The sequence below is a fragment of the Sarcophilus harrisii genome, chromosome 1, assembly GCF_902635505.1.
Source record: "Sarcophilus harrisii chromosome 1, mSarHar1.11, whole genome shotgun sequence".
Classification (NCBI taxonomy): Eukaryota; Metazoa; Chordata; class Mammalia; order Dasyuromorphia; family Dasyuridae; genus Sarcophilus; species Sarcophilus harrisii.
The window spans coordinates 70850534-70874092 of NC_045426.1; the positions used below are offsets into that span (position 1 = coordinate 70850534).

At 35.0% G+C, this 23559-nt stretch overlaps 1 protein-coding gene across 6 annotated transcripts in view; it reads left to right on the forward strand.

The window, feature by feature from the left end:
• COBL (cordon-bleu WH2 repeat protein) overlaps window positions 1-23559 on the forward strand; it is a 335540-nt gene that overhangs the window by 146765 nt on the left and 165216 nt on the right. Inside the window, exon 1 of one of the 6 annotated variants that reach the window (XM_031957184.1) lies at window positions 7306-8524. The exons of the other annotated variants lie outside the window; for them this stretch is intronic. Within the exon in view, the coding sequence (XP_031813044.1) occupies window positions 8513-8524 (12 nt within the window). The 5' untranslated portion in view covers window positions 7306-8512. Of the gene's footprint in view, window positions 1-7305; window positions 8525-23559 lie in introns of those variants that run through there. 6 annotated transcript variants of the gene reach the window in all.

Genomic DNA, 23559 nt, shown 5'->3' on the forward strand with positions numbered 1-23559 from the left:
AGACAGAGTTGGAGCTGTGGGCTGCTCCTGCCACAGGGTGTCAGTGTCTACACAAGCACGGCTAATCCATCTGAAACCTGATAGTCATACCCAGGAAGAGCTAAAATTAGCTCTGTTTATTTTGGGGGTCCTGATGTTTTCATAAATCAAGGTCAAGAAAACATATCCCAAGTGCTGAACCACATGTGTCTCTAATGTGGGGCTTGTTTATGTCATAAATCAATTTGGGGGAAAGATATTTAAAAAATACAGCCGCACACATTTTGGACTTAGATTTTTCTAACTCCAGTCGAAGTCTTATCATATAGAAGACTCCTATCAATCTGGGGTGGGGGGGAGGAAGGAGAGGAATCTAATGGGAGAAAAAATGTCCTGTGTTTCTTTTCACACCTGTGTTGAGTCATTAAAGTAGTTTTTCATGTTGTCTGCTTTTCTGATTGTAAGTCTGGAGACCATCAGCAAGTAGGGTATAAAAATGATGGCTGGATTATTCACAGGAGCAGAGGCTTATAGTGGGAAAATCACATGCCTGCAGGCATGACTGATGGGGTAGAATGTTATGTTTAAGTCCCCAGTGCCCAGCACATAGTAGATGCTTCATGCTGTAGATATTTGTGGAGTTTTTCATAATGCCAACACTTTGCTCTGTAAGTATCCGCTGAACAAAGGCTACACTTTGTTCAGAGAAAAGAAAAAGAAATGTAAACTTAATCATACATTCTGAAATGTACTGGGTGGATATTCCTAGATCACGATATTCATATCCTTTCAATTCTATTACTCTGCAGACATGAGACACATGGAAATTTTTCTTTAATCTTAAAAAAAAGAAAGAAAGAAAATGATTTTTAAAAAACAGTCCTTTTTCTGATTTGATCAACAGACATGGTAAAGTTGTATTATGGAGAAAACTAGAGCCGAAAGAAACTTGGACACTGATCAAGTTTAACTCCCTGATTTTATTGACTAGGAACCTGAAGTCACAAAGTGAAATGACTTGTCCAGTATCATAGATCCTCTTAATGGTAGAGGAATAAGACTTCAGCCTGTTTTCTCCTGTGTCCAGATTACTATTGCATGTTTGGTGGAATGAACACCTCAGAAACAGAGGGTTCAAACAAATAGCCTTCTTACTAAAAACTTTATTCTAGTGACCTTAGGCAAAAGGCTTTGCTCAGGTGGTTGAAAGTAATTTTGGAATATAAAAATAAGTAAAGTCTTTGAGTAAAAAAACAAAACTGTAGGTTCCCTGACAAAAACCTTAAAACATTGCTTTTATGCCTTTCTTGCCCAAAACCGGGCTCCTGATCAATACACCTTGGGGTATGGTTATCCCAAATTGCCCCAGGTCTGCCCCACAATTTCCTCACTGGCAACAGTTCTGATGGGGAGCGGGGTGCCATGGCAATCTGAGGGATTAACTCACACCTCCTCAGCTCTGCTGGCATCCTGGCCCAATTGTACAAATACAAGAAGAGTCTGTGATTCCATGAGAGTGAATGGCTCCCTTGCCAATTGGATCTTTCTTAATGCAGATCTCAGTGAAACTCATCTGTGACTTAGTCATTAAGATTTAGAAAATTGCCTGGGGCTTTTAGAAGCTAAATAACACTTGAACTCCATCACAATCTGTCTCTGAGCTCTCTCTCCAGGCTCTTAGTAATCCTTTGCATTCACTTCTGAACTTCATACATTTGTTCTTCTGCCTCCATGGCCCTCCTCATGCTCCCTTCTCTTCCATCTCTTAGAATCCCTAATTTCCTTCAAAACTCAAATCAAGGAACATCTTCTGACCACATGAGACTTTATCAATATTTTCAACTCTAGTGCTTCACCAAAAAAAAAAAAAAAAAAAAAGACATGTATTCATTTTGTATATATTAGACATACAGTTAGATGTTCAAATGGACTCCCTTTTTATAAGTTCCTTCAAAGCATATTTAATTTGTTTTTGTATCTCTAGGACCTGACAGCAGTCTTATCATCTGTGAAATGAGGATGATAATAACAGAACCTATCTCACAGAATGGTTGTGAAGATTAAATGAAATATTTGTAAAGTGCTTAGCACAGTGCCAGGCACATAGTAGGTGCTTAATAATTGTTTTCTTTTCCCTCTCTAATCCCCCCTTCACCATTGATTGATTGACATCCCCAGGACCATACAATAAATAAAATCCAGGGGCTGAATTTGAACCAATATTTTCTAACTTTAAGCCCCACAGTATTTTATCCACTATTCTAAACTGCCACTATACCTTTCAAATTGAGCTAGAAGTATGATAATTTATACTATTATGTATGAAATTACTCATCAGCACTAATTATATATCTGGTAATTGCACTAACTATGATGCATTTTTTAAAGTAGAAAATCCAAACCTAAAATCATGTTCAGGCATTGTATGTTGATTTTAAGGTTCAAAAATGGAACACATGACTGCGCTATAACAGCAGGGGAGATGGGAGTGAGATTCCAAGATAAAGTCTGAGCCAGATGTTATCTGGATACTTATTTATCGGGAGTAGGATGAAAAGGAAGTCAAGAAACTCATATGTATTAAATGTTTGCCTCTAGTGTGTTGTTCTAGACAGGAGATGATGGAGAATAGAGAGAGAATAATGTTTTCCTTAAGTGATATGCTATGCTTTAAAATTCTGATATTTTTATTACAAAATGTATCTACTGGTAATGTGTATATCTTATTGACACAGGTTATTCCTTCTACCCTTCAATGATAGCCAACAATATGTACCCAGGGATTGATTGTTATCCCTAGAAAGCTACTTAGCTATGTATATATTGGGTGTGGTTGGGGCAGGTTTAGAAAGGAGATCATTTTGATAAAGTTTAGGCTTGTTTAATTTTTATATTCTATGTATTCTAAAGAGGATCCTCTGCATCTTTTTGAACCAGTTCCATTCTCTAGCAGCTTTTAAAGGCAGACTTAGCTTAGCGCTCTGAGATCATAGACCAGAAGAGATTGGAAACTGCTCAGAAAATCTGAGGAATTTCTTGAAATTTAGTATCCCTTTCCCAATTGAGATCCAGGAATTCACAACACTCCCGGGAAAATAATCCATTTCCCTGACTCATACCTGTTCTCTTAGAAGCTGCATTTGTCCTGGCAGCTTTAAGGACTTCTACTGGTAACTTAATTGTTTATTATTTTAATTAACTCTTTAGAACTGAAATTTGTTAAAGAACTAAGAGGTAGGTAGTTATTTGATGCTTAATATAGCTTCTTTGCTACAACTACAGGGAAAGGCATTGTGATAAAGTACAAAAAGCTTTGAATTTAGAGTTGTGGGTTTGAATCCTGACTCTGTTGCCTGTGCTTAGCAAACAAATCATTTCTACTCCCTGTCCCTCAGTTTCCTCATCTATAATATAAGAATTGAACTAAATTTCTAAAGGTTCTTCCAACCTCAAATCTTACATTTTCTTTAAATGTAAATACATATTTTCCATTTTATTTTTTATGTGCGTTTATGTCTCTCTCACTATATGTGTGTATTCCCTTATATAAAGCACATTTAATACATTCATTTCTGCTGTAGGCTGATTCATAGTCCATGATCTTTTATCTTTTCTCTTTTTGGAATAATGTCCAAAACATCCAATAATTTTGAATAAATATTACAGCTTCCTTAATTCAATTTCCCATTATTCAAATTCTCTTAGGATCACAGGAATTATAATGATAATTAGCTATTTCCTAGTGGTTAAGAAGTATGTGGATGAGTCAGATCCTTAGGATTTCTATTTATGACCTTGCCATTGACTCAGAGATGTTCTATATGGTATTCATTCTTTGGTCAGAGGGTGGACTGAAGTTACAGACTTAAGAATCAGTGGCTCATGATTAACCCTAAATTAAGGTTAACCGATTTGTTAAGGATGAAGATTGCCTATTCCCTGTCTTCCATTTCCTAATATAAGTATCTCACTACTCTTGTCGAGTTTGGTTCACCAGGTGCAGATGAGCAACAGGAAAAAAGATACGGAAAGATACTGGCACTTGTGAAATTTGAAAAAAAACTCAAGAGACCTAAAAGCTGTTCTGAAGAATTGGACAAGGGAAATGTTCTGATTTTTTAAAATAGTAAAGAGAAAGGAGACTTTAGATCAGAGGCCAGCAACCTATCTTTGATTCCTGGCAAAATTATAGAATGTAATCATTCATCCATTTTCCATGTGACATGATTTCTCGAGCCCTCACATTCCTGGATAACTGTCTTGAAGGAATTTCACAATAGATCCACCAATGAGTAAGCATTTAAGTGCTTACACTATGTCAAGCATTGTGCTAAGCTGGGAAGAAGCATAAAAATAAAAAGACAGTTCCTGAAGTGATCTAGGATGAAAAGGTTTCTCATGTATTATAAAATATGAAGAGTGATGGGAAATTAATATTTGTTACTCTGAAATGGTAACAGTTCACATTTATATAATGCATTAAGGTTTGCAGAATGCTTTATGTAAATAATTTCTTTTGATTCTCATATCTGTCCTGTAGGATACATCTTGTGATAAATACCTCCCTCCCCCATTTCACATGTGAGGAAATGGAAGATCAGAGATTCTAAGATTATTGTCCAGAATCACAGAGTCCAGTAAGTGCTGGAGGCAAGAGGGAACATAGTAATAGTTTCTCCTTTTAAAGTGGAAAGAGTGCATTTTTTCATCCCATGGCCAAATTGTTCAATTTATAGAGAGGATCTCTTTAGATAACAAATGGATGGATCAGAGAATCATAAACTTGGGGCAAAAGGTATACCAGTCTTCTGATTCTGTGGATATAGGAACATTAAATCATCAATTGAGAGCTAGAAAAGAACTGAGAAATCATGTAGTCCAGCTTCCAAATTTTTACAGATGAAGAAATTGAGATTTATGGAGGTAAGTAATATGTATAAGGTAGTAAATGCCAGATTCAGGACTAGACTTTAACTCTCTTTCCATTGTACCAAACAGTCTCCATATAGAATCATACCAAATGCTGGAATACTAATACTGGTCAGTGGATCTCTCTTCATTTTGATAAAACAGGTTTAAATGTTAGTATATTTGACGTTTGGTATATTTAAAGCTTAGTTAGAAGAATACAATTTTATGCAACAGACAGCTAGGAAAGATGGAAGAGAGAGTAGAAAATGTATAGGAACACAAATGAACAAAAATGAAAGTACACAATACTGATAATAGGTTAGTTATATAAGAGGAATGTTTCAAAACTCATAACCCTAATTAACACATCTAACTTGGTGTTTTGTGCTCTGATAATTTTATAAAGTGAGAAAGCCTATTTGTATAGAATCAATGAAATACTTTAATGAGGGCTCCAAGAAAGGTGAAAAATTATCCCTTTGTCATATATGTTCTTCAAACTTGAATCAGTTTTCCCTTGGACTTTGTATGTACTTGTGGGAAAATGTGTCCCTAAACACTTGACAGGAGGAGGAGGCAGGGGGGAGAAGTTTTATAACTATTCCTCTTACTTTAGCACCTTATTTTAATATTCCTAGCGAAAAGCTAATTCCTAGCTAATTGATATCAACTAGATACTCAATGGGAACACACCAGTGGAAGCTCAAGGTTAACATTCCTGAGGGGGAGAAATAGTTGGATTCTCTTGGAACACAACCCATTATTTAAGAGAAAGTTGGAAATAATGCCAGAGAAAATGCTATACTGCTTGACAAGCATCCAAATGAAGCAAAGATAAAGGAAGAGAATAACTTTTTTAAAAATAAGAGAAATGAAAACTCTATAAGAAACCATAATAAATTTTGTCAAAATAAGTGTGTTTATATTTTTAAATTAGGGTTGGTCCACATTGCATAAAACTGACCTAGTCTCTGGTGCACAGTGGTTTGTGGTGCCCATAGAAAAATGGATAGACTCCAAAATTCAGATTTGTTATAACATTAGTCCAAATTTTCACGAACCAATTCTTTCTGTGTCCTCAATCAAATCAGACTTCTGAATCTTGAGTCTGAAGGGCCCTAGGCTGTTTCAGCTTCTTAGAAAAGTGCCAGACTCCCACATTTATCCTAGGGTAGGACTTTTACTCCTGAGATGATAGGAGTTCATAGATAGTACCCCTATGATTATCGCCATTTACAAATTGTGAACGAGTTTTAAAGAAAATATATTTTGTTTAATATTACCCTAATTAAGCAGCTAATAAATAGCAGAATTGGACCTTGAACTCATATTCTCCTGCTCCATGGCCTTTCTTAGCTGTTTGTGGTATGTATCTAAACCTGAAGTAGTGTCTGATTCTTTCAAAATCTGTTCAAGACCCTAGAGCAAAGTTGCATTTGGGGGACCAGGCCTGTGATTATATTTATTTATAAAAGTTCTAAATGAGAAAATTCCTTTTATTGCTCCTAGGAAGGCTTCTACAGCTTTGTTTTAGAGAATTGCCTGGTGGTACTCAAACTTTCAGTTGACTTGGCCAGATTTACAAAGCCATTTTCTTTCAGAGGTGAGTCTTCAAGGTTAGATCTTTACCCAGTTAGCCCTGTTACCTGGAAAGCTGGAAAGGCAACTTCTTGCTAAAAAACCTGTAGAACCGTATCAAGTTTCTGATGCTTTTTTACTTCAGATGCCTTGGGGACCTTCCTAATGCTGACTCCATGCTGTATTTTTCAAAGAGATATAGAGAAAAAGACTTGGTTCAATTTAGTTAAATCAGAGAAGATTCTAAAAGTTATCCATATTTTCTTATTTATTAATATTTGAATATTAGTAGATCACATTTTAAAATCATATGTAATATATGATGCCTAGAATAATAAATTTGGAATCAGAATGTTATATATTCCAAATCATGTCTCTGAACTTACTATTATATGACCATAGGTAGGCAAAACATTTTCTGGAACTCAGTTTTCCCTTCTATAGAATGAGAGAATTGGATTAGAATTTCTTGTAATTTTTAAAATTTATTGTGTGTTATCCATTATGCCTAATTCCTTTTTCAAGTGTTTGAAAAATGCAATTTTAAGAATACATACATACTTACTCAGATATATAGATAGATATAGATACATACACATACATACACACGCACACACATGCATATGGCATAAATGCAGGTTCCCTAAAAGTCTTAGTGCAGTTTAAAGCTTTTAAAAACTAAATATGTTTTTTTTATCATACATAAGACTTTTGGGACACCTTGGAAATATCGAATTAGCATACATATATGCTTATATACATATATACACACACATATATATATTCACACACATATAGTATATGTACTTATATATAGTCACATACATACATGTAACATGAATGAATTGATAGTTCTACCATGCATGCATACATAGAAGGCATTTAAAATTGCTTTTGAGTCCAGGAGTAGGAACAGAATCATTTTGTGTGTGTGTTTGGCTGAATTGATTAATTTTTTTTTAAATTTAGAAGTAGGATACTAATGTAGAAGATAGGTAAAAAACCAAAGGATCATAGTAAGATGTGGTTGAAATTAGAGATGCCTGGCAAATTAATCTGTCTCAACACTTGTCAACTCTAAGAATTACTGGCATCTTCCCAAAGTGCCAAAAGTTCCTAGATCATTCTTGTTGCCACATTTATCATCTCATTGACCCAGATGACTCAGTTTCTAAAAATTGAAAATGCAAGTCTACCAGACTTTGCAGATTCTTAATAAACATTCTATAGCTCCTATTGATTATGTGAAAAAGTTAGGGTTCAGTACATATCTAAATGAACTAATTCTCCCTCAAATCCAAATAACTGCGCTCTCTTCCAACTCAAAGGAGAGATGATTAACCAGAGGTTAGGCCGCAGATCTAGTTGTATCCATTGCCCCAAAGTGATGTGTTTGGGAAGAATGAACAAAGTATTTACTCTTAGCTTGTACCCTAACAAAAGCACATCTCTCTTCCAAGACTTCACAAGTTATGTTCCCTGGACATGCAACTAATGATTATCTTTTAAAAACATAAATATCCAATGCTTAACATAGTGTCTCACACATAGGTGATTAATAATTTTTTCACTATCAATGTCAGAGATTAGCAAATAATGACTGAATGTACTTGGCTGCATCTTTCTATCTTTCTACACCCCAAAACTAAGTTGAGATGAAGCACAAAAAGTTTGTGGATAAATGCGGAAAGCATCCTGTCACCCCCTCCACCTACGTACCAAATTAAAACAGGATTGATAATGGAACTATTTTGTAATACTAATCATAGTTATTTCAGATGCTGTAACACATCCCTATAATTAGACAAAGAATGGAATCTGGTATGCAATGGAGCCTCACAATTTGAATATGTGATGCTACCTGACAGGTAGGACTTGGTGATGGACACTATGTTGAAGGTATCTTAGGCTTTTAGCTTTCTGAGAAAGAGACTTGAAACAGAAGATATTTTGAAGTGTTTCCACTAGGATTAAGTTCTGAACAGTGGATTGGGAACATTCTCCATTCCAAAGGAATTTTGGAGGAGTAAAAACTGAATATAGCATGGAGAGAAAGGTGAGAATATTATTTTACCTTTATAACTTGGAGTAGGGCTTTGAATCTCATTGTGGCATTATAGCTTGCTTGGATATTGATTTGTAGGAGTTTAGTTGGGGAGTAGGGAGGACTATTGGCAAGAATTCAGATTAGTTCTATGACACTTTGAGTTGTCAGTGGATTTCAGCTATTTATCCTCAATTCAACTAACTCGATTTAAGAAAATTTTACGCTAGCTAAAAGAGGTTTGCAAATGTAGATTGAAGTAAAAAAAAATGAGAGGGGGAGATAATTTATATTAAAGTAATATCAACTTTTACATATTTTTAAAAAATAGTTCTTGTTGATGCTTACATTTTCTTAATCTTACTCCATAGAAATAATGCAAATGTCCCCCTCAGGATGCTAATGCTTCATTAAAAAAAAAAATCAAATAAACAATTGCAGTTTTTAGTGGTAGTGTGAATTCTGATTCATGGAATGAATTATGAGAGAACTTGGGAATCTGATATTTTTTGGGAGCATTCTAGACATCTTTATGACTAGTAGAGATAAATAAATACTTTAAAAATATATAGTACTAATCTGAATTATAACTCTACCAAGTCAAGTTTTACAATACTATGGAAATCCCTCAATCACATATTATTCTCTATCCTCCTCCCACTTCAATTCCCTGCACCGAGTTCCTATTTATTCTTCTAGTAAAGGGAAAAGTGGTAAAATAATAATAATAATAATTACAAATATAAATAATAGAATTCTAGTCTGATCTAATAATGGTAAATAGAGTTTAGCATCCATGTGTGATTTAAGGGTTAGTTTTAATCATATACATTGCTATCTAATTATCTTTTAGGAATGAATCTACCTGTTTCAGAATTAGTATAGTGGATAGAGTCTTGAACCAGAAGTCAAGAAAACCCGAGTTCAAATGCAGACTCAAACAGTCTGTACTACCCTGTAGGACCCTGGACAAGCCATTTATTCTCTGTCAGACCTAGTTTCCTCCAGTAAAATGGAGATAATCAAAGCACATATTTCTCAGGGTTAACTGTGAGAATTATATGAGATAATATTTGTAAAGTTTAAAATGCTATATAAATGCTTGTTATTATTGTAGTTACATTTTAAATATTAAATGACATTGGGAAGAGCTCATTTCTACCCCTTTTTTTTTTGTTTTGTTTTTTGTTTTATTAAAAGGCTTTAATAGATAAGAAGACTATTAGAATTTATTTTGTGAATCTAAGTTCCTTTAAAGCAAGAACTGTTTGGATTTTTCCCCTCATTTTCCCCCAGTGCTTAGCAGAGTGTGTAACAGGGATTTAATAAAAGCTTTTAGATTGAATTGAATGCATTTTAATGTCTCTTCATTGACTACAGGTTGGCTCTACTATGGCATTGAGAGATGTAATAATGAATCCATGGATATGGATCTTTGGATGATTGAGCAGGTGGACTGACTTATCTAAAATCACATTTGTTAAATAGTGTATATTTTAATGTCACGGGAAGTACCTTCCAGTTGGGAATACAAGTTTATTCTTCTGGAGAGATACAAACAAGTAAAGTAACTTAAGCAGAGCAGTGGGAAAGGAAGACCGGATATCTGGGTTTTATTGGAAGCTTATAATTAAGTTATTCATTCATGCAAATGATATTTTGTTATGCATCTACTAGGTGCACTGTTCCATGCTGGTTGTTAAGGGTGATACAAAGGTAAATATAGTCCAGTCCCTAGCTTCAAGGAATTTACAGACTAGGAAATTAATAGATTGTTTTAATTTAGGGATGTCTTATAAATAGCTTCCATGAAGATGGGGAGAGAACAGGAGAACTTCTGAATTGAAAGCAACCTTCTCAAAAGATTAAGGGTATAATTTACCCAACACTTTAAACTTTTTACACAGTGATTATATAATAGAAGGCAAGGAATGTATAATATGAAGATAATGTGATTAAGAGCTAGCAGGGGTGTTAGAGCTTATTTACTCCCAAACTCTCCATTATATTCCTGGAGAAACTGAAGATCATAGATAAAATGATTTACTCAAGATTAAGTCAAATAGCAGAGCTGGAATTCTGACCTAAGTCTTCTAACTCAAAATCAATTATCTTTTCACTATACACATTGTACATGAATCTTTGCATTTTCCTCCTTGTAATATTGGGTGAATTAATTGGTAATGCCATTTTCAGTCCTTGAAATATTGATTCATGTATAGTGATCAGTATAGCCCTAGACAGATATGCTATATATTATATTTGATGATTTCAAACTATAATCAAACTTCTCAATATCCCTCTGTGGAAGAGAGATATTATTATCTCCGTTTTAGAGATGATGAAATAGGGACACAGAGGAGTTAGGGGTTTTGCCCAAGCTCACATTGCAAAGCTTTAGAGCCAAATAAGATAGTCCACTCTTCCTAGGTCAGCCCTTTATGACCTTGTTGAGTCAGATAAAATTCATTCTTGGCCTTTAAATTAAATTACATCCTTGTTCTTGCTTTCCATCCTAGGATGCCAGTAATAATAATAACAGCATAGTTTATATAAGGCCTTTCATCTGAGGATTTAAAAGCCATTTATACACAGATAAATACCCTGTACTCCATTCTCCCTATCTGGCATCCATAAGACAAATGGCAAAATAGTAAAACATGCAGAGTCAGAGCAGAGGGGAGGAAAAGCCAGCCTTGATTTCTCTAAGATACTAGCTCAAACCTGCCCATCAACAGGTGTCAGCTGTTGAGATGAAGACAGAATCAATGTAGTGAATAGCAGGTCGGAACTAAGGTTACTGAACTATTCCCAATTTACCCTTCAGAAAACAAGAACCTTAGTTCCTGGAGAAAGTAGGTATAGAATTGCTGCATCCTTGTAACCCATCTCCTCAACTCCACCATTAGATCTCTAGTTTAACCTTAGAGCGTTTTCCCTCTCCAATTTGCCTAAATCCAGTTTATCATTTAAGGGTTGGAGAAGTGAATTATATTTATTTCACAGAAATATTCTTCCTTAACTCTTTTATATTAGTTCCAATTCTTGAATCTGCCCTTAATTAACTATATGTCAGTGGACTGATCACTTGGTCTCCCCAGTTTTCAGTTTCTTAATCTGTAAACTAAGAAAATGAGACTAAATCATCCTTTGAGTCCTTGTTAGAAACATCAAAATCCAAGACTAGTCCGGAATCTTGAGGTTCATTCTTCCCTTCCTGTACCAATGTCCTCTCTAACCCTTTGCAGTAAAATATATATACATATATATATATATATATATATATGTATTAATCAGGAGCAATGTGCAAATTGATCTTGTAAAAGTCTTAGTGCATTGAATTTGACAAGAGCATAAGAGGGTAAGAACATATGAGAGGAACTTTTAAAACTATTAATCAACCATTCCAGCAGCCAAACTTCACTTTATTTTCAGTCTGGCAAACTTACAGATGAGAGATACTGTGCAGAAACCGTTTCTGTGCAAACAGAGAAGGCCCTTCAAATGTAAACATTTGAGCAGCTGGCATAGGAGATTAGTGAAGCAGTAGTGGGAGGGGAGCAAAAGTGGATATTGGCGCCAACTAAATTTAACTAATACTAAGTAAGTACCTTGTTTTAATATCAGGGCTATAGGGTCAGAAAGACTGTATTGACCAAGCTGAAAATAATAACAATTGCTCACTTAAGTAAAGTAATTAATTTGACTTTTAATTGACAAGCAGTTAAAAACAGTATTTCTGTTTAAAATCTCTCCTAAATCAAAAAAAGTTAAGAAGTCTAGTTTGGGCACCCAGGTAGAATATTGGCACCTGTAATGTCTGTCTGGGAACACAGTTTGCATGATTGGCTGGTGATAGAAATATTTTGATAAGATGTTCCACTTAACTTCCGGTCTCTTCAGGTATTTTATGACAGCAAAAGTTCCCCTGTCACGCTATTTTAAATTGATTTTTCCTTTGCCTGATGCAGGTTGTGTCTTTTAGGGGGAAAAACAATGCAAATGAAGGGATATAATCAAACTTTATTAGAAATCCATGTGACATCTGTGGCCATTAATGATTCAGCAGACAAGAAGTCAGGTCAGTGGTTTTCAGAATAGGTTATATTAGATTGTGAACTTACTGCAGACAGGAACGGTCTTGTTGCCTCTCTCTGTGTTCCTAGCACTTACCACAAATTTGAGTACTTATCAAGTGCTTAATAAACACTTATCCAATGACTGAGATGGCAGAAATCTTGTAAGGTTCTAGTATGTGCATACCATGGGTTATGAGTTTATGAGATAGGAATGGCGAATGAGATTCTGGACAAATTATTTAATTTCTATTTGTAAAATGTGAATAATAATAATAACACCTTCCTCCCAGCATAATTCCAATGATCATATAAGCTAATATTAATAAAGTACCTCATAAATAGTAGATACTATATAATTGTTCTCTATTATCTGTTATTGCTATTGTTATTATTATCATAGGCTTTAGAGCTGGAAAAAATATATAATACTTAAAGATCATCTTATTGATGAATTTTTAACATGGGGTCCATTAATTTGTTTTTTAAAAACATATTGATTGCCATATTTCAGTCTAATTGATTTCCCTTGTAACCCTATATATTTTAGTTTGTGTTTTTAACAATATTACTGAGATATCACCAAACTGCCATCTATAATTTCTTCAGAAGTTAAAGGACATGTACAAAATCTTTGAGCCAGTGAATTAGAAGAGTCTGAATTTGACTCCAAATCTTCTGATTCTAGATGTAATCTTGTCTCCACTATGCAGTATCACTTTAGTGAGTCCTTAGAACAATCTCCTTTTATGTGGAGGGAATACATTTTGGGTAATAATTTGAGGCAGCTTGTAAAATAAGTTTGTTGTCATCCTGGGATAAATCTGATTTGACTACACTTTAGGGAGAGATATAAGGAGCTTTAAGGACCAAGTACTCTTTTTGTACTTGTGCAGTGTGTGTGTGTGTGTGTGTGTGTGTGTGTTTTCCTAGTGCTGATTAGAATAATTTTTGGCCTCTTCTAAGATTTGGTTGAATGATTTTCTCTTTTGAGGGGAAAGTAAGTTGTGACCTGTATTGTTGGAAGGAATACCCACTTTAATGACAATGAAGATCCATATTAGTGAATTTAAAGTTTGAATATCCTTTTTAAAAATTAAATTATTTTTTAGAAGGCCACCTGGAGTTATAGTAGAAACTAGTTTGATTTGTTAGAACCGACCCCACTAACTTTTTCCCTTTCCTTGGCCAAATCAAAGTGTTTTATGATGCTTGTATTGATCAGTTGTTGTATGACTGTCTTCAGTTGATCGATAAGTAGCCAGTTGATCAACCTTATCTAAAGGATATTGATTAATAGATTAGTGACAAACAAAGAAGAAAATCTCTCCTGCTAAAAACCAGAGCTGTATTCTTGTTTTTGTCCTGTTCAGGATTTTAATCAAAGGCTTGGATAAAGATATAAAAAGCAAATTTTATCATATTTATATATGTATAGCATTGAGAAGAATTCTGAAGGTCCATATTCAAATCTCTTTAACAATGTTAGCTGTGTTATAGCATCACCAAACTGGAAGGGAATATCAGGAGCCTAACCAAGACTGGAGTAATCCTCTATAACCTAACCATAAGTTAGTCACTCAACTTTTCCCCAGGGACTTTATTTGAGAGTCACTACTTTTTTTAAAAAAAAACTATGCTAAGAATTTTACTTATTTTTATATTTTAAGTAACATTTTATTTTTTCTAACGTGAAAACAATTTTGAACATTCATATCTTTAAATTTTGAGTTTTAAATTCCTTCCCTTCCCTGAGACACTAAGCAATTTAATATAGATTATACATGTGCAAGCATGCAAAGCACATCTCCATATTAGTCATGCTGAAATCACTATTTTGTAAGACAGTTCATTCCATTTATAGTCCATTTTTTAGAAAGATTTTCTTTACATTAATCCTAAAATCTCCCCTTTGCATCCATCCATATGACTTTTGATCCTACCACATAGAGCCAAGCAGAAAAATTCAAATTTATTCTATGAGAGAGCCCCATTTGACATAGTATCTTCTCCCAAGTATTCTTTTCTTCAACCTAAACATTTCCATTTCTTTCAAGTAGTCCTCAGATAGCATGAATTTGAGGTCCATTCCCACACTGATTATTATCAGAATTCTTTCAAGCTTAAGTCAGATCATTTCCTTCTTTAATATGACATCTTCAAAAAAAAAAACATTTTTCTTAATACACCTGAAAATTGAATTACCTGTTTCTGTTCTTTCATACTGTTGACTCATTGAACTTGCAGTTTACCTAAACCCTTATTTTTGAAACAACTGCTAGTGTTACTACTGGGCTTATATCCCAAAGAGATTATAAAGAAGGGAAAGGGACCTGTATGTGCACGAATGTTTGTGGCAGCCCTTTTTGTAGTGGCTAGGAACTGGAAACTGAATGGATGCCCATCAGTTGGAGAATGGCTGAATAAATTGTGGTATATGAATATTATGGAATATTACTGTTCTGTAAGAAATGACCGACAGGATAATTTCAGAAAGGCCTGGAGAGACTTACACGAACTGATGCTGAGTGAAATGAGCAGGACCAGGAGATCATTATATACTTCAACAACAATACTATATGATGACCAGTTCTGATGGACCTGGCCATCCTCAGCAATGAGATCAACCAAATCATTTCCAATGGAGCAGTAATGAACTGAACCAGCTACGCCCAGATAAACAACTCTGGGAGATGACTAAAAACCATTACATTGAATTCCCAATCCCTATATTTATGCCCACCTGCATTTTTCATTTCCTTCACAAGCTAATTGTACAATATTTCAGAGTCTGATTCTTTTTCTACAGCAAAATAACATTTTGGTCATGTATACTTATTGTGTATCTAATTTATATTTTAATGTATTTAACATCTACTGGTCATCCTGCCATCTGGGGGTGGGGATGGGGGATAAGAGGTGAAAAATTGGAACAAGAGGTTTGGCAATTGTTAATGCTGTAAAGTTACCCATGCATATAACCTGTAAATAAAAGGCTATTAAATAAAAAAAAAGAAAAGAAAAGAAAGAAAGAAACAACTGCTAGCTAGACAGATCTCCCCATCTCCTATTTTTGAGACTGATTTTTGAACTCACATGTAACTCTTTGTTTAGCCCTATTAAGTTACATGTTTTTAGATTTGCCCCAGTAATCCATCCATACTTGGAATTTCTTTATGAATCCTGAGCCTTTTACAAAGTGTGTTAGCTAGCCATCTCAGCTTTGGGTCATCTGCAAATTAGATAAGCCTGTCTCTATTCCTTTTTTGAAGTTATTGATAAAAACATTAAGTAGCATAGGGCCCAGCAGGGGTTCATGATGCACTCTTCTGGAGTTGCCTTTCCAGCTGACATTGAGCAATTAATGAGTTTAGACATTAAAACAGTTCTGAATCAATCAGATTATACTATTGCCTGGCCCCACATCTCTTCATCTTTCCATGAGATCATGAGACACTTTGAATGTGCTGCTAAAATGTAGGCTAACTATATCTCTGGCAATGCACTGATCCACTAGTTTAGTAGCCCTGTCAAAAAATTAAATGAGGTTAGTCCGGCATGACCTGTTCTTCATGAAGCCATGCTGGCTCTTTGTGACCGTAGGAGGAAGAATGTGTCAGTTTTGATTATTCTCTTCTAATAGTACATATTGTTGATTTCTAAAGGCCCAACATGATATAAATGTTTTAAAATAAACTTATTGGGTTTAACTCGTGCCTCTCAAATGTAGGTTTCTGAATTAGAAATGCTCTTGGCAATTACGCTAGGTGAGAAATGCAAGTGGGACCTAAAACTTGACTGTTGAACAACTATTTAGTCTGCTACTGTTATGGGCCAGGCATTGTGTTAAGTTCTAGAGATGCAAAGAAAAGCAAAAAAAAAAATGGTGTCTATCTTCAAGGAACTCACAATCTAACATAAATTTGTCTTGTTTAACCATACTGATTTATGTCAAGGAAGCTCTTGGATGGGAGGGTGATGAAGGAAGGAAAGTTAATCAGGATAATAATATAAGAAAAAAAGAAGGGAAAGAGAGAGGAAGAATGGAAGGAAGAAAGGAAGGAAGAAAAGAAAAGAACGAAAGGAAAGGAGGATTAAAGAGAGGGAGGGAGGAAGAGAAAAGGGAAGAAAGAAAGGGAGGGATGGAGGAAGAAGAGAAGGAAGGAAGAAATGGAGAAAGGGGAGGAAGAGAAAAAAGGAAGGAAAGATGAAAGGAAAGGAGGAAAGAAGGAAAGAAAAGTAAAATTTTCATTGTAATCATTTTAGAAAAATAGAGAGGAAAGTTAGTTCAGAAGGGAAGATAGACAAAGCAGGAAAATGTTAACACCATTATTTTAAATTTAATATATACATAAAAACAGAATATATAATATAGATTCATAGTTTCATGTATAATCCTCTTTCTTTTTGTATATTGAAACATTCATATTTGTTTATTGTTCATAATAATTTTTTGTGGAAACAAGATGTGGAAGGTATCTGGTTCTCAGTTCAGTATTTATAATACAATCAAACTCCTTTAGCACAATGATTGAATTTGAGCTGTAGGAAGAAATTGCCAATCAATGAGAAGATGAGAATTCTGTGTAAGAGTGTCAATGTGAAGTCTTTAGGCAACTTCCCTTCTTAATTATAATCTCCCAGGACAAGATAAGAAGTTGTTTCAGACCTGAAAGTGTTGGACATATTTTGGAAATCATTCCACCAAAAAACTTTTATTAAATGGTTACTGTGTTCCAAGAATGGATGCAAAGATAGCAGTGGAACACTCCCTACCTTCAGGAAGCTTATTTTCTACCAAGGAAGACAATATGTGGAGATAAAAGTATAAATAAAACAAATAAAGGATATTTTTGAACAGAAGGCACAAGTAGCTTGGGGGGAGGAGCAGGTAAGGCTTATAGACAGAAGGTAAGCTACATATAATTGTGAAAAACTAAATGGAACTCATAGAAGGATAACCAAAGAGACAGAAATAGCCTATCCAAATTTTCCTGGTCAGAAATTATCAGCTTAGATTTTAGAAAATGTTGGGCCAGGGTCCAGGAAGAGAGAATAGTGAATCAGGGTGTCCACGAAATTAGAATACTTTTCACCTACAACCGAGTACAGAACAAGAAAAACTTCAAGTGGTCCCAAAGGGTGACTATTGTTTGAGGGTGGGGAAAGGAGATTAGTTCATGGGGGAAAATTCATGTGGAAGTTATAAAAGGAAAAAAATTACAGTGACAACTATTAGATGAGTTGGTTGTTCCTTGAAAAATAAGAATTAAAAATTTTGGTTTTGTAGTTTCGTCTATCTGCTGTACTGATAACCAGACATCTGTTTCATGGAAATATTAGGCTGATTGAGTTAGTAAATGTGCTTCTAAGTCACTAAGTATCTCAGAAAAGAACTTTTGGGAGAAGTTTCACCTTTTGTCTCTAGGCAAAGGCAGCATGGTGCCACAGCTAGAGAGCTGCTCTGGCTGTTAGGAGCATCTGGGTTCTGGTTCCTCCTGTGGCCAAGAGTGACTCTGTGACTTGAGATAATTCATTTAAACTCTGTAGTGGCTTTCTAAGACTATAAGATGCAAGAAGAACTGAAAATATTGGATTGATAAAGTTCCTCAGTAGACAGCTGTAAACTAATAAAATTACATATCATGTGGGAAGGAAGGAAGGAAAGAAGACGAAAGAGAGAGAGAGGAGGAGTGAAAGAGACAGAGAGAGGAGAGAGACATAGAGAGGAGAGAGAGAGAAGAGGAGAGACAAAGAGAAGAGGAGTGAAAAAGAGACAGAGAGAGGAGAGACAGAGAAAAAGACAGAGAGAGAGAGAGAAGAGGAGTGAAAGAGACAGAGAAAGGAGAGAGACAAAGAAGAGAGAGAGAGAAGAGGAGAGACAGAAAGAGAAGAAGAGTGAAAGAGAAAAGAGAGAGAGAGAAGAGGAGTGAAAGAGACAGAGAGGAGAGAGAAGAGGAGAGAGAGAGACAGACAGACAGACAGACAGACACAGACAGAGACAGACAGACACACGGAGAGAGTCAAAGATTAGTGAAAGAAAGAGAAAGACAGAGAAAGATAAAGCAGGGAAAGACAGAATAATAAAGACAGAGGGACAGACAGAGAATGAAAGTGTCAGTCTTCGGCAGGGATGGAATTTCATCAGATAAAGGTGAGCTCCATGAGGGCAGAGACGATTTGATTTTTGTATTTCTAGCCCCACTTTCCTACATAGTTCCTGGCACATTGAAGTCAAGTGTTTCAGCTGGGGACCATACTGGCCGTGGGATTTTCTTGGCAAAGGTAGGAGTGATTTGCTATCTCCTCCTGCAGTGGATTAAAGCAAATGGAGATTAAGTTGTGTAGGGTCACCCAGCTGGTAAGTGTCTGAGGTTGGATTTGAATCCAGGCCTTCCTGACCCCAGGCCCACTGCTTTTTCCACTGAGCCATCTAGCCAGAAAAAGGCTGGCACATCATAAGTGCTTGATAGAAGTTCACCAATTAAGCAAGCTCGAGATTTGGAAGGGTATAATACAAACTGCAAAAAGAAAAACATGAAATGTGATTTCAATTAGTTGTGCTATGCTTGAGGCACAGTAAGTAGTTGTGTTGCCTGGAAACTAGAGTGTGTTTAAGGCAAGGCTGCAAAGATAGTCTGGGCCATAGTGAATAAGGAGTTTGGACTTCTTACCTAGGCAGGCATTGGAGAGCCAGTGGAGGGTCTTGAACCGAAGCGTGGTATGATGGTACAGTAGAATGCTACTACTTTCTCCTAGACATGGCATCAGGAGTTCTGACTTTGAATCTTTGCTGAGATTCACTTTGTTCATTTGTAAAAATCTCATAATGATAATTATATAACCTAAATTAAGGGTTATTGTGAGAAAAGTGCTTTGTTTATAAGTAGTTAAGTTTGGAACCTTTTTTTTTTCAGAAAGGTAAAAATCAGGTTTCTTAAATTATTGCTCTTGTTTTTCAGCAGTATGTGTTTTCTACAAGTAAGTAAGGGAATGATAGACCATCTGAGTTCATTAGGTTCAGACTCCTCATTTTTTCCAAAAAGAATGGAGAGAAAAGAAGGACCCTTCCCATTATATGCTTGAATGCTTAGTTCCTATTGATTGATATATTCCTGTATACCAAAAAACCCAATAAACCCCTAAGTTCAGATAGTAACTATTTCATTTAATTAGATGGTCTTGGGAAGCCACTTTGATTTTCTGGACCTTGGTTTTTCTCATATGTCAAATGAATGGAATGGATTAGGTGACTTTAAGGGCCCTTCCAAGTCTGAGCATCCTCTGACTCATTGTGTATATTCCTGGTGGGGAAATGTGAATATGAATCACCATTTCTGTTAGTGACCCAATTTGAACCACTTGCCAAGTACAATATTATACACTGATCACATGTACACCCAGAATGTATGAAGAAATAATACATGGAAAACCTTTTACCCCATATTCTCAGATGCTGATCAGTTGTCTTGACCAGAGCTTATTAAACGTTTTCCACTTGCAACCCCTTTTTGGCCAAGAAATTTTTACAGAACTCAAGATATAATGGCATATACAATTAGTATACAGATTAAACACTTACTGATAATAAATCATAAAGAAATTTATTTTAATTCTTTTTTATCATGTAATTTTACCACTTAATAAAGATAAATCAAATTTGCCTACTATTGAGATGAATATGCTTATTTTTTCATAAAGAATTAAATCCTGATGAAATATTTGAAATCTTGTACTGCTGCCAATTTTTTTTTGCCTTCCCCCACCATCAGCTAGAATAGTTTTGCACAGAGCCTTTATTAGATATATATATATATTCTGATGGAGTTGTGGATGTATGAACCAGAAAAGCACAGTTATAGTGTCTTGCTGTGAAATATTTGTTGTCAGAAAAGATGTCCAAGATCAGCTAACATGGTACATGGATTTCTTTTAAAGAATACTAAATGTATTGATGAACTCTTTCACAATTGTTCCTGGGTCATGCGATGATTAAGATAGGCTAACTAATTTCTCTCAAATAACTCAAAAAAAAAACAATTAAGTGCCTGATCTAGAACAGTTAAAGCTGATTCCTTAAACCAAGAAAGTTAAGTTCTTCGTTAAGGTAAAAGCTTGATGAATAAACACTAAAGAACATTATTCCTTAAAACTCTGACTTTAGTTACTCCACAAAGCAGCTTCCATGCTTCTGGCTGGAATGTACAAAGTGCTATTCTACCTTCCTTTCTGCCCACTTTGCACCCACGAGGCAGACACTGATTATGTCCAGTGTGCTGCTTTCTCTTTGGGGCAGCCTTCCCCAACTCCAGAAAGCAACAGACAGTGATTTAGCCCAGACAGAGAATTAAAGAATTGGAATCAAGGGAAGAACTCTGGCAGGGGGGCCCTAGCCTGAAGGAAAAGGAAATGGAACTCTCATGGGGCCAGTCCTGTTCCCCCAGAAGCCATTTAAGCCTTTTACCAAGACCAGTAAAAGTGCAAATCCCATAATGTGGCAGCTTTGCAGTCCAACCTCAAGGGTGTTATCAAAGGAGTAGAGGGAATTAAAAAAAAAAAAAAGTGAGTGACAGGAGAATATTAAGGAAAAAAGACTGGGGCACCAAAGATTGCAAGAGGAAGAAAATCCAATTAAAGAGCAAAAAGAAGCATGCATTTAATCTTCAAAGAGAGTAGACAACTTTGCTAATAAATATTACAAGACAACAGAAAGTGAACCAATTCTTCATGAAACACAGAAATACTAATTTGGAAGGCAAGCTGGCGGAACAGAAGCAAAAGGCAAAGGGGATGAATGAGCACATGGTGGCTATCCAAGCCAAAGCCTTTAACCTTACAAGATACACAGATACAACTTAAAGATCACAAAAAGGCATGACAGATCAAACCATCATCTAGAAAGTAGCTCAAAACAATTGTTCAGAACTTCAGAAACAAAGCGCTGATCAAAAGAATCTAAGAATAAAACTACATTTTAAACTCCAAGACACTAGTGATTAAATTTAATAATTAATAACATGCAACAAATTGCCCAGAAGAAAGTCCTTCAAATATAAAAGAATGAAACTTCAAATAAGGTAAGACTTTTCTATTGGTAAGAAACCACAGAAAGGAATGAAATACATTTAAGATACATCCCAAAATGATATATACCACAAACTTGAACCCAGTAACTAATGAAAAAAATGAAATGTCAACAAAAGAAACTTTTGATGTGTAGTACCCCCCCAAAAAAAAAAACCCCACAGAACATAGATGTGAACAGGGTATAATAATATCTTGCAAACTTCTCAAACAGAAACACAAGAAAGATAAATAAGTACAATTATCAAGGAAAGAGTGGTAATGAAACAAAACATTTCAGAAAAATACAGAAGTATTTCTAAAGAGAAAGAAACTCACCAATAAGTTTTTTAAAGTGGAGTTATTGAGAGCTGAAAAAATTATGCACAGCCACTTCTATAAACAGAATTTAAAGTATTGAGAGAAGTGAAGATAGAGTAATGGAACTAAAGCACAATGGTCTAAATTCTATAATTTTTCTAGAGATGAATCCATGTATTTTGTGTGACAAAGTCATAGAATGTATTGTGCATAAGTCATGAGTAGAAGATAGAGGATAAAAGGGAATATGTGATGTCTCCATGTCTGAAAAACAAAGGAATGGACATTCTTACAACCTTTCAGGAAGAAGACACATTGCCAAGAGAAGGAGAGAGGGAGCAGAACAGAGGAATTGAAATTGAAGGAAGAAAAGGAAGAAATCTTAACCTAATTAGGGGAGGACACCCCATTAAAACCCACTTTGATAGATGAATATCTTTGCATGTATTTGGAAAAATAAGATACTATTTAAAAATTTAATTAAAAAGAAACTTAAATCTACTTTGATGATAGAAAAGGTATATGGAGGCAGTAGAAGAGAAGGACCTCCTTTAGAGAAAGTGCTTCCAAACACTAACCATAAATAAATGAAAGAAAAAATAAAATATAAAACCACAAGAGGAAAAGACTGGCATACCAGCAAAAGGGAGAGTGGAAAAGAGAATCTATGATAATAGGTTTGCATCAAAGTAATTTAGCAATACCACCCATAGGAATATCATATTGACTGTAAAAGGGAAAGGGAAAAATAATTTAAAATATTTATATTTATTTCATTATATATTTCCCAATTACTTACAAAAAAAATTTCAACAATCATTTTTCACAATTTTGAATTCTGAATTCTTTCCCTCCCTTTCCCATCTTGAGAAGTTGAGAGATTTGAAGTCTATTATACATATGAAGTCAATAAAACTTTTTCATATTTCTATGTTAGACATGCTACTAAAGAATACCAATCAAAAAAAATCCAAGAAAAAAACATTTAAAAATATGCCTCAATCTGCATTCAGAGTTCATCAATTCTCATTCTGGAGGTGAAGAGCATTTTTCATCATGAGTTCTTTGGAAATGTCTCATATCATTGTCTTGATCAGAGTAGCAAAGTCTTTCATAGTTGATCATCCTTACAAAATTGCTATTATTGTGTACTGTGTTCTCTTAATTCTGTTTACTTGTATGAGTTCACATAAATTGCCCCAGGTTTTTCTGAAATTATACTGTTCAACATTTCTTATAGCACAGCAGTATTTTGTCACAATCGCATAGTACTACTTGTTCAGCCTTTCCCCATTTGTTGAATATATCCTTAATTCCCATTTTTCCCACCAAAAAAGAGCCACTATAAATGTTTTTAATAAACATATACTTTTTCATTTTTTCTGTAATATCTTTGAGATATACTCTAGTAGTATAATTACTAGGATGCCTATTTTATAGCTCTTTGGGCATAGTTCCAACTGTTCTCTGCAATAGTTGGACTAATTCACAACTTCACTGCTAGTGCATTAATATCCTGATATATCCACATCTCTGTTGGATTTGTTATTTTCCTTTTTTTGTCATTTCGAACAGTCTGATACATAG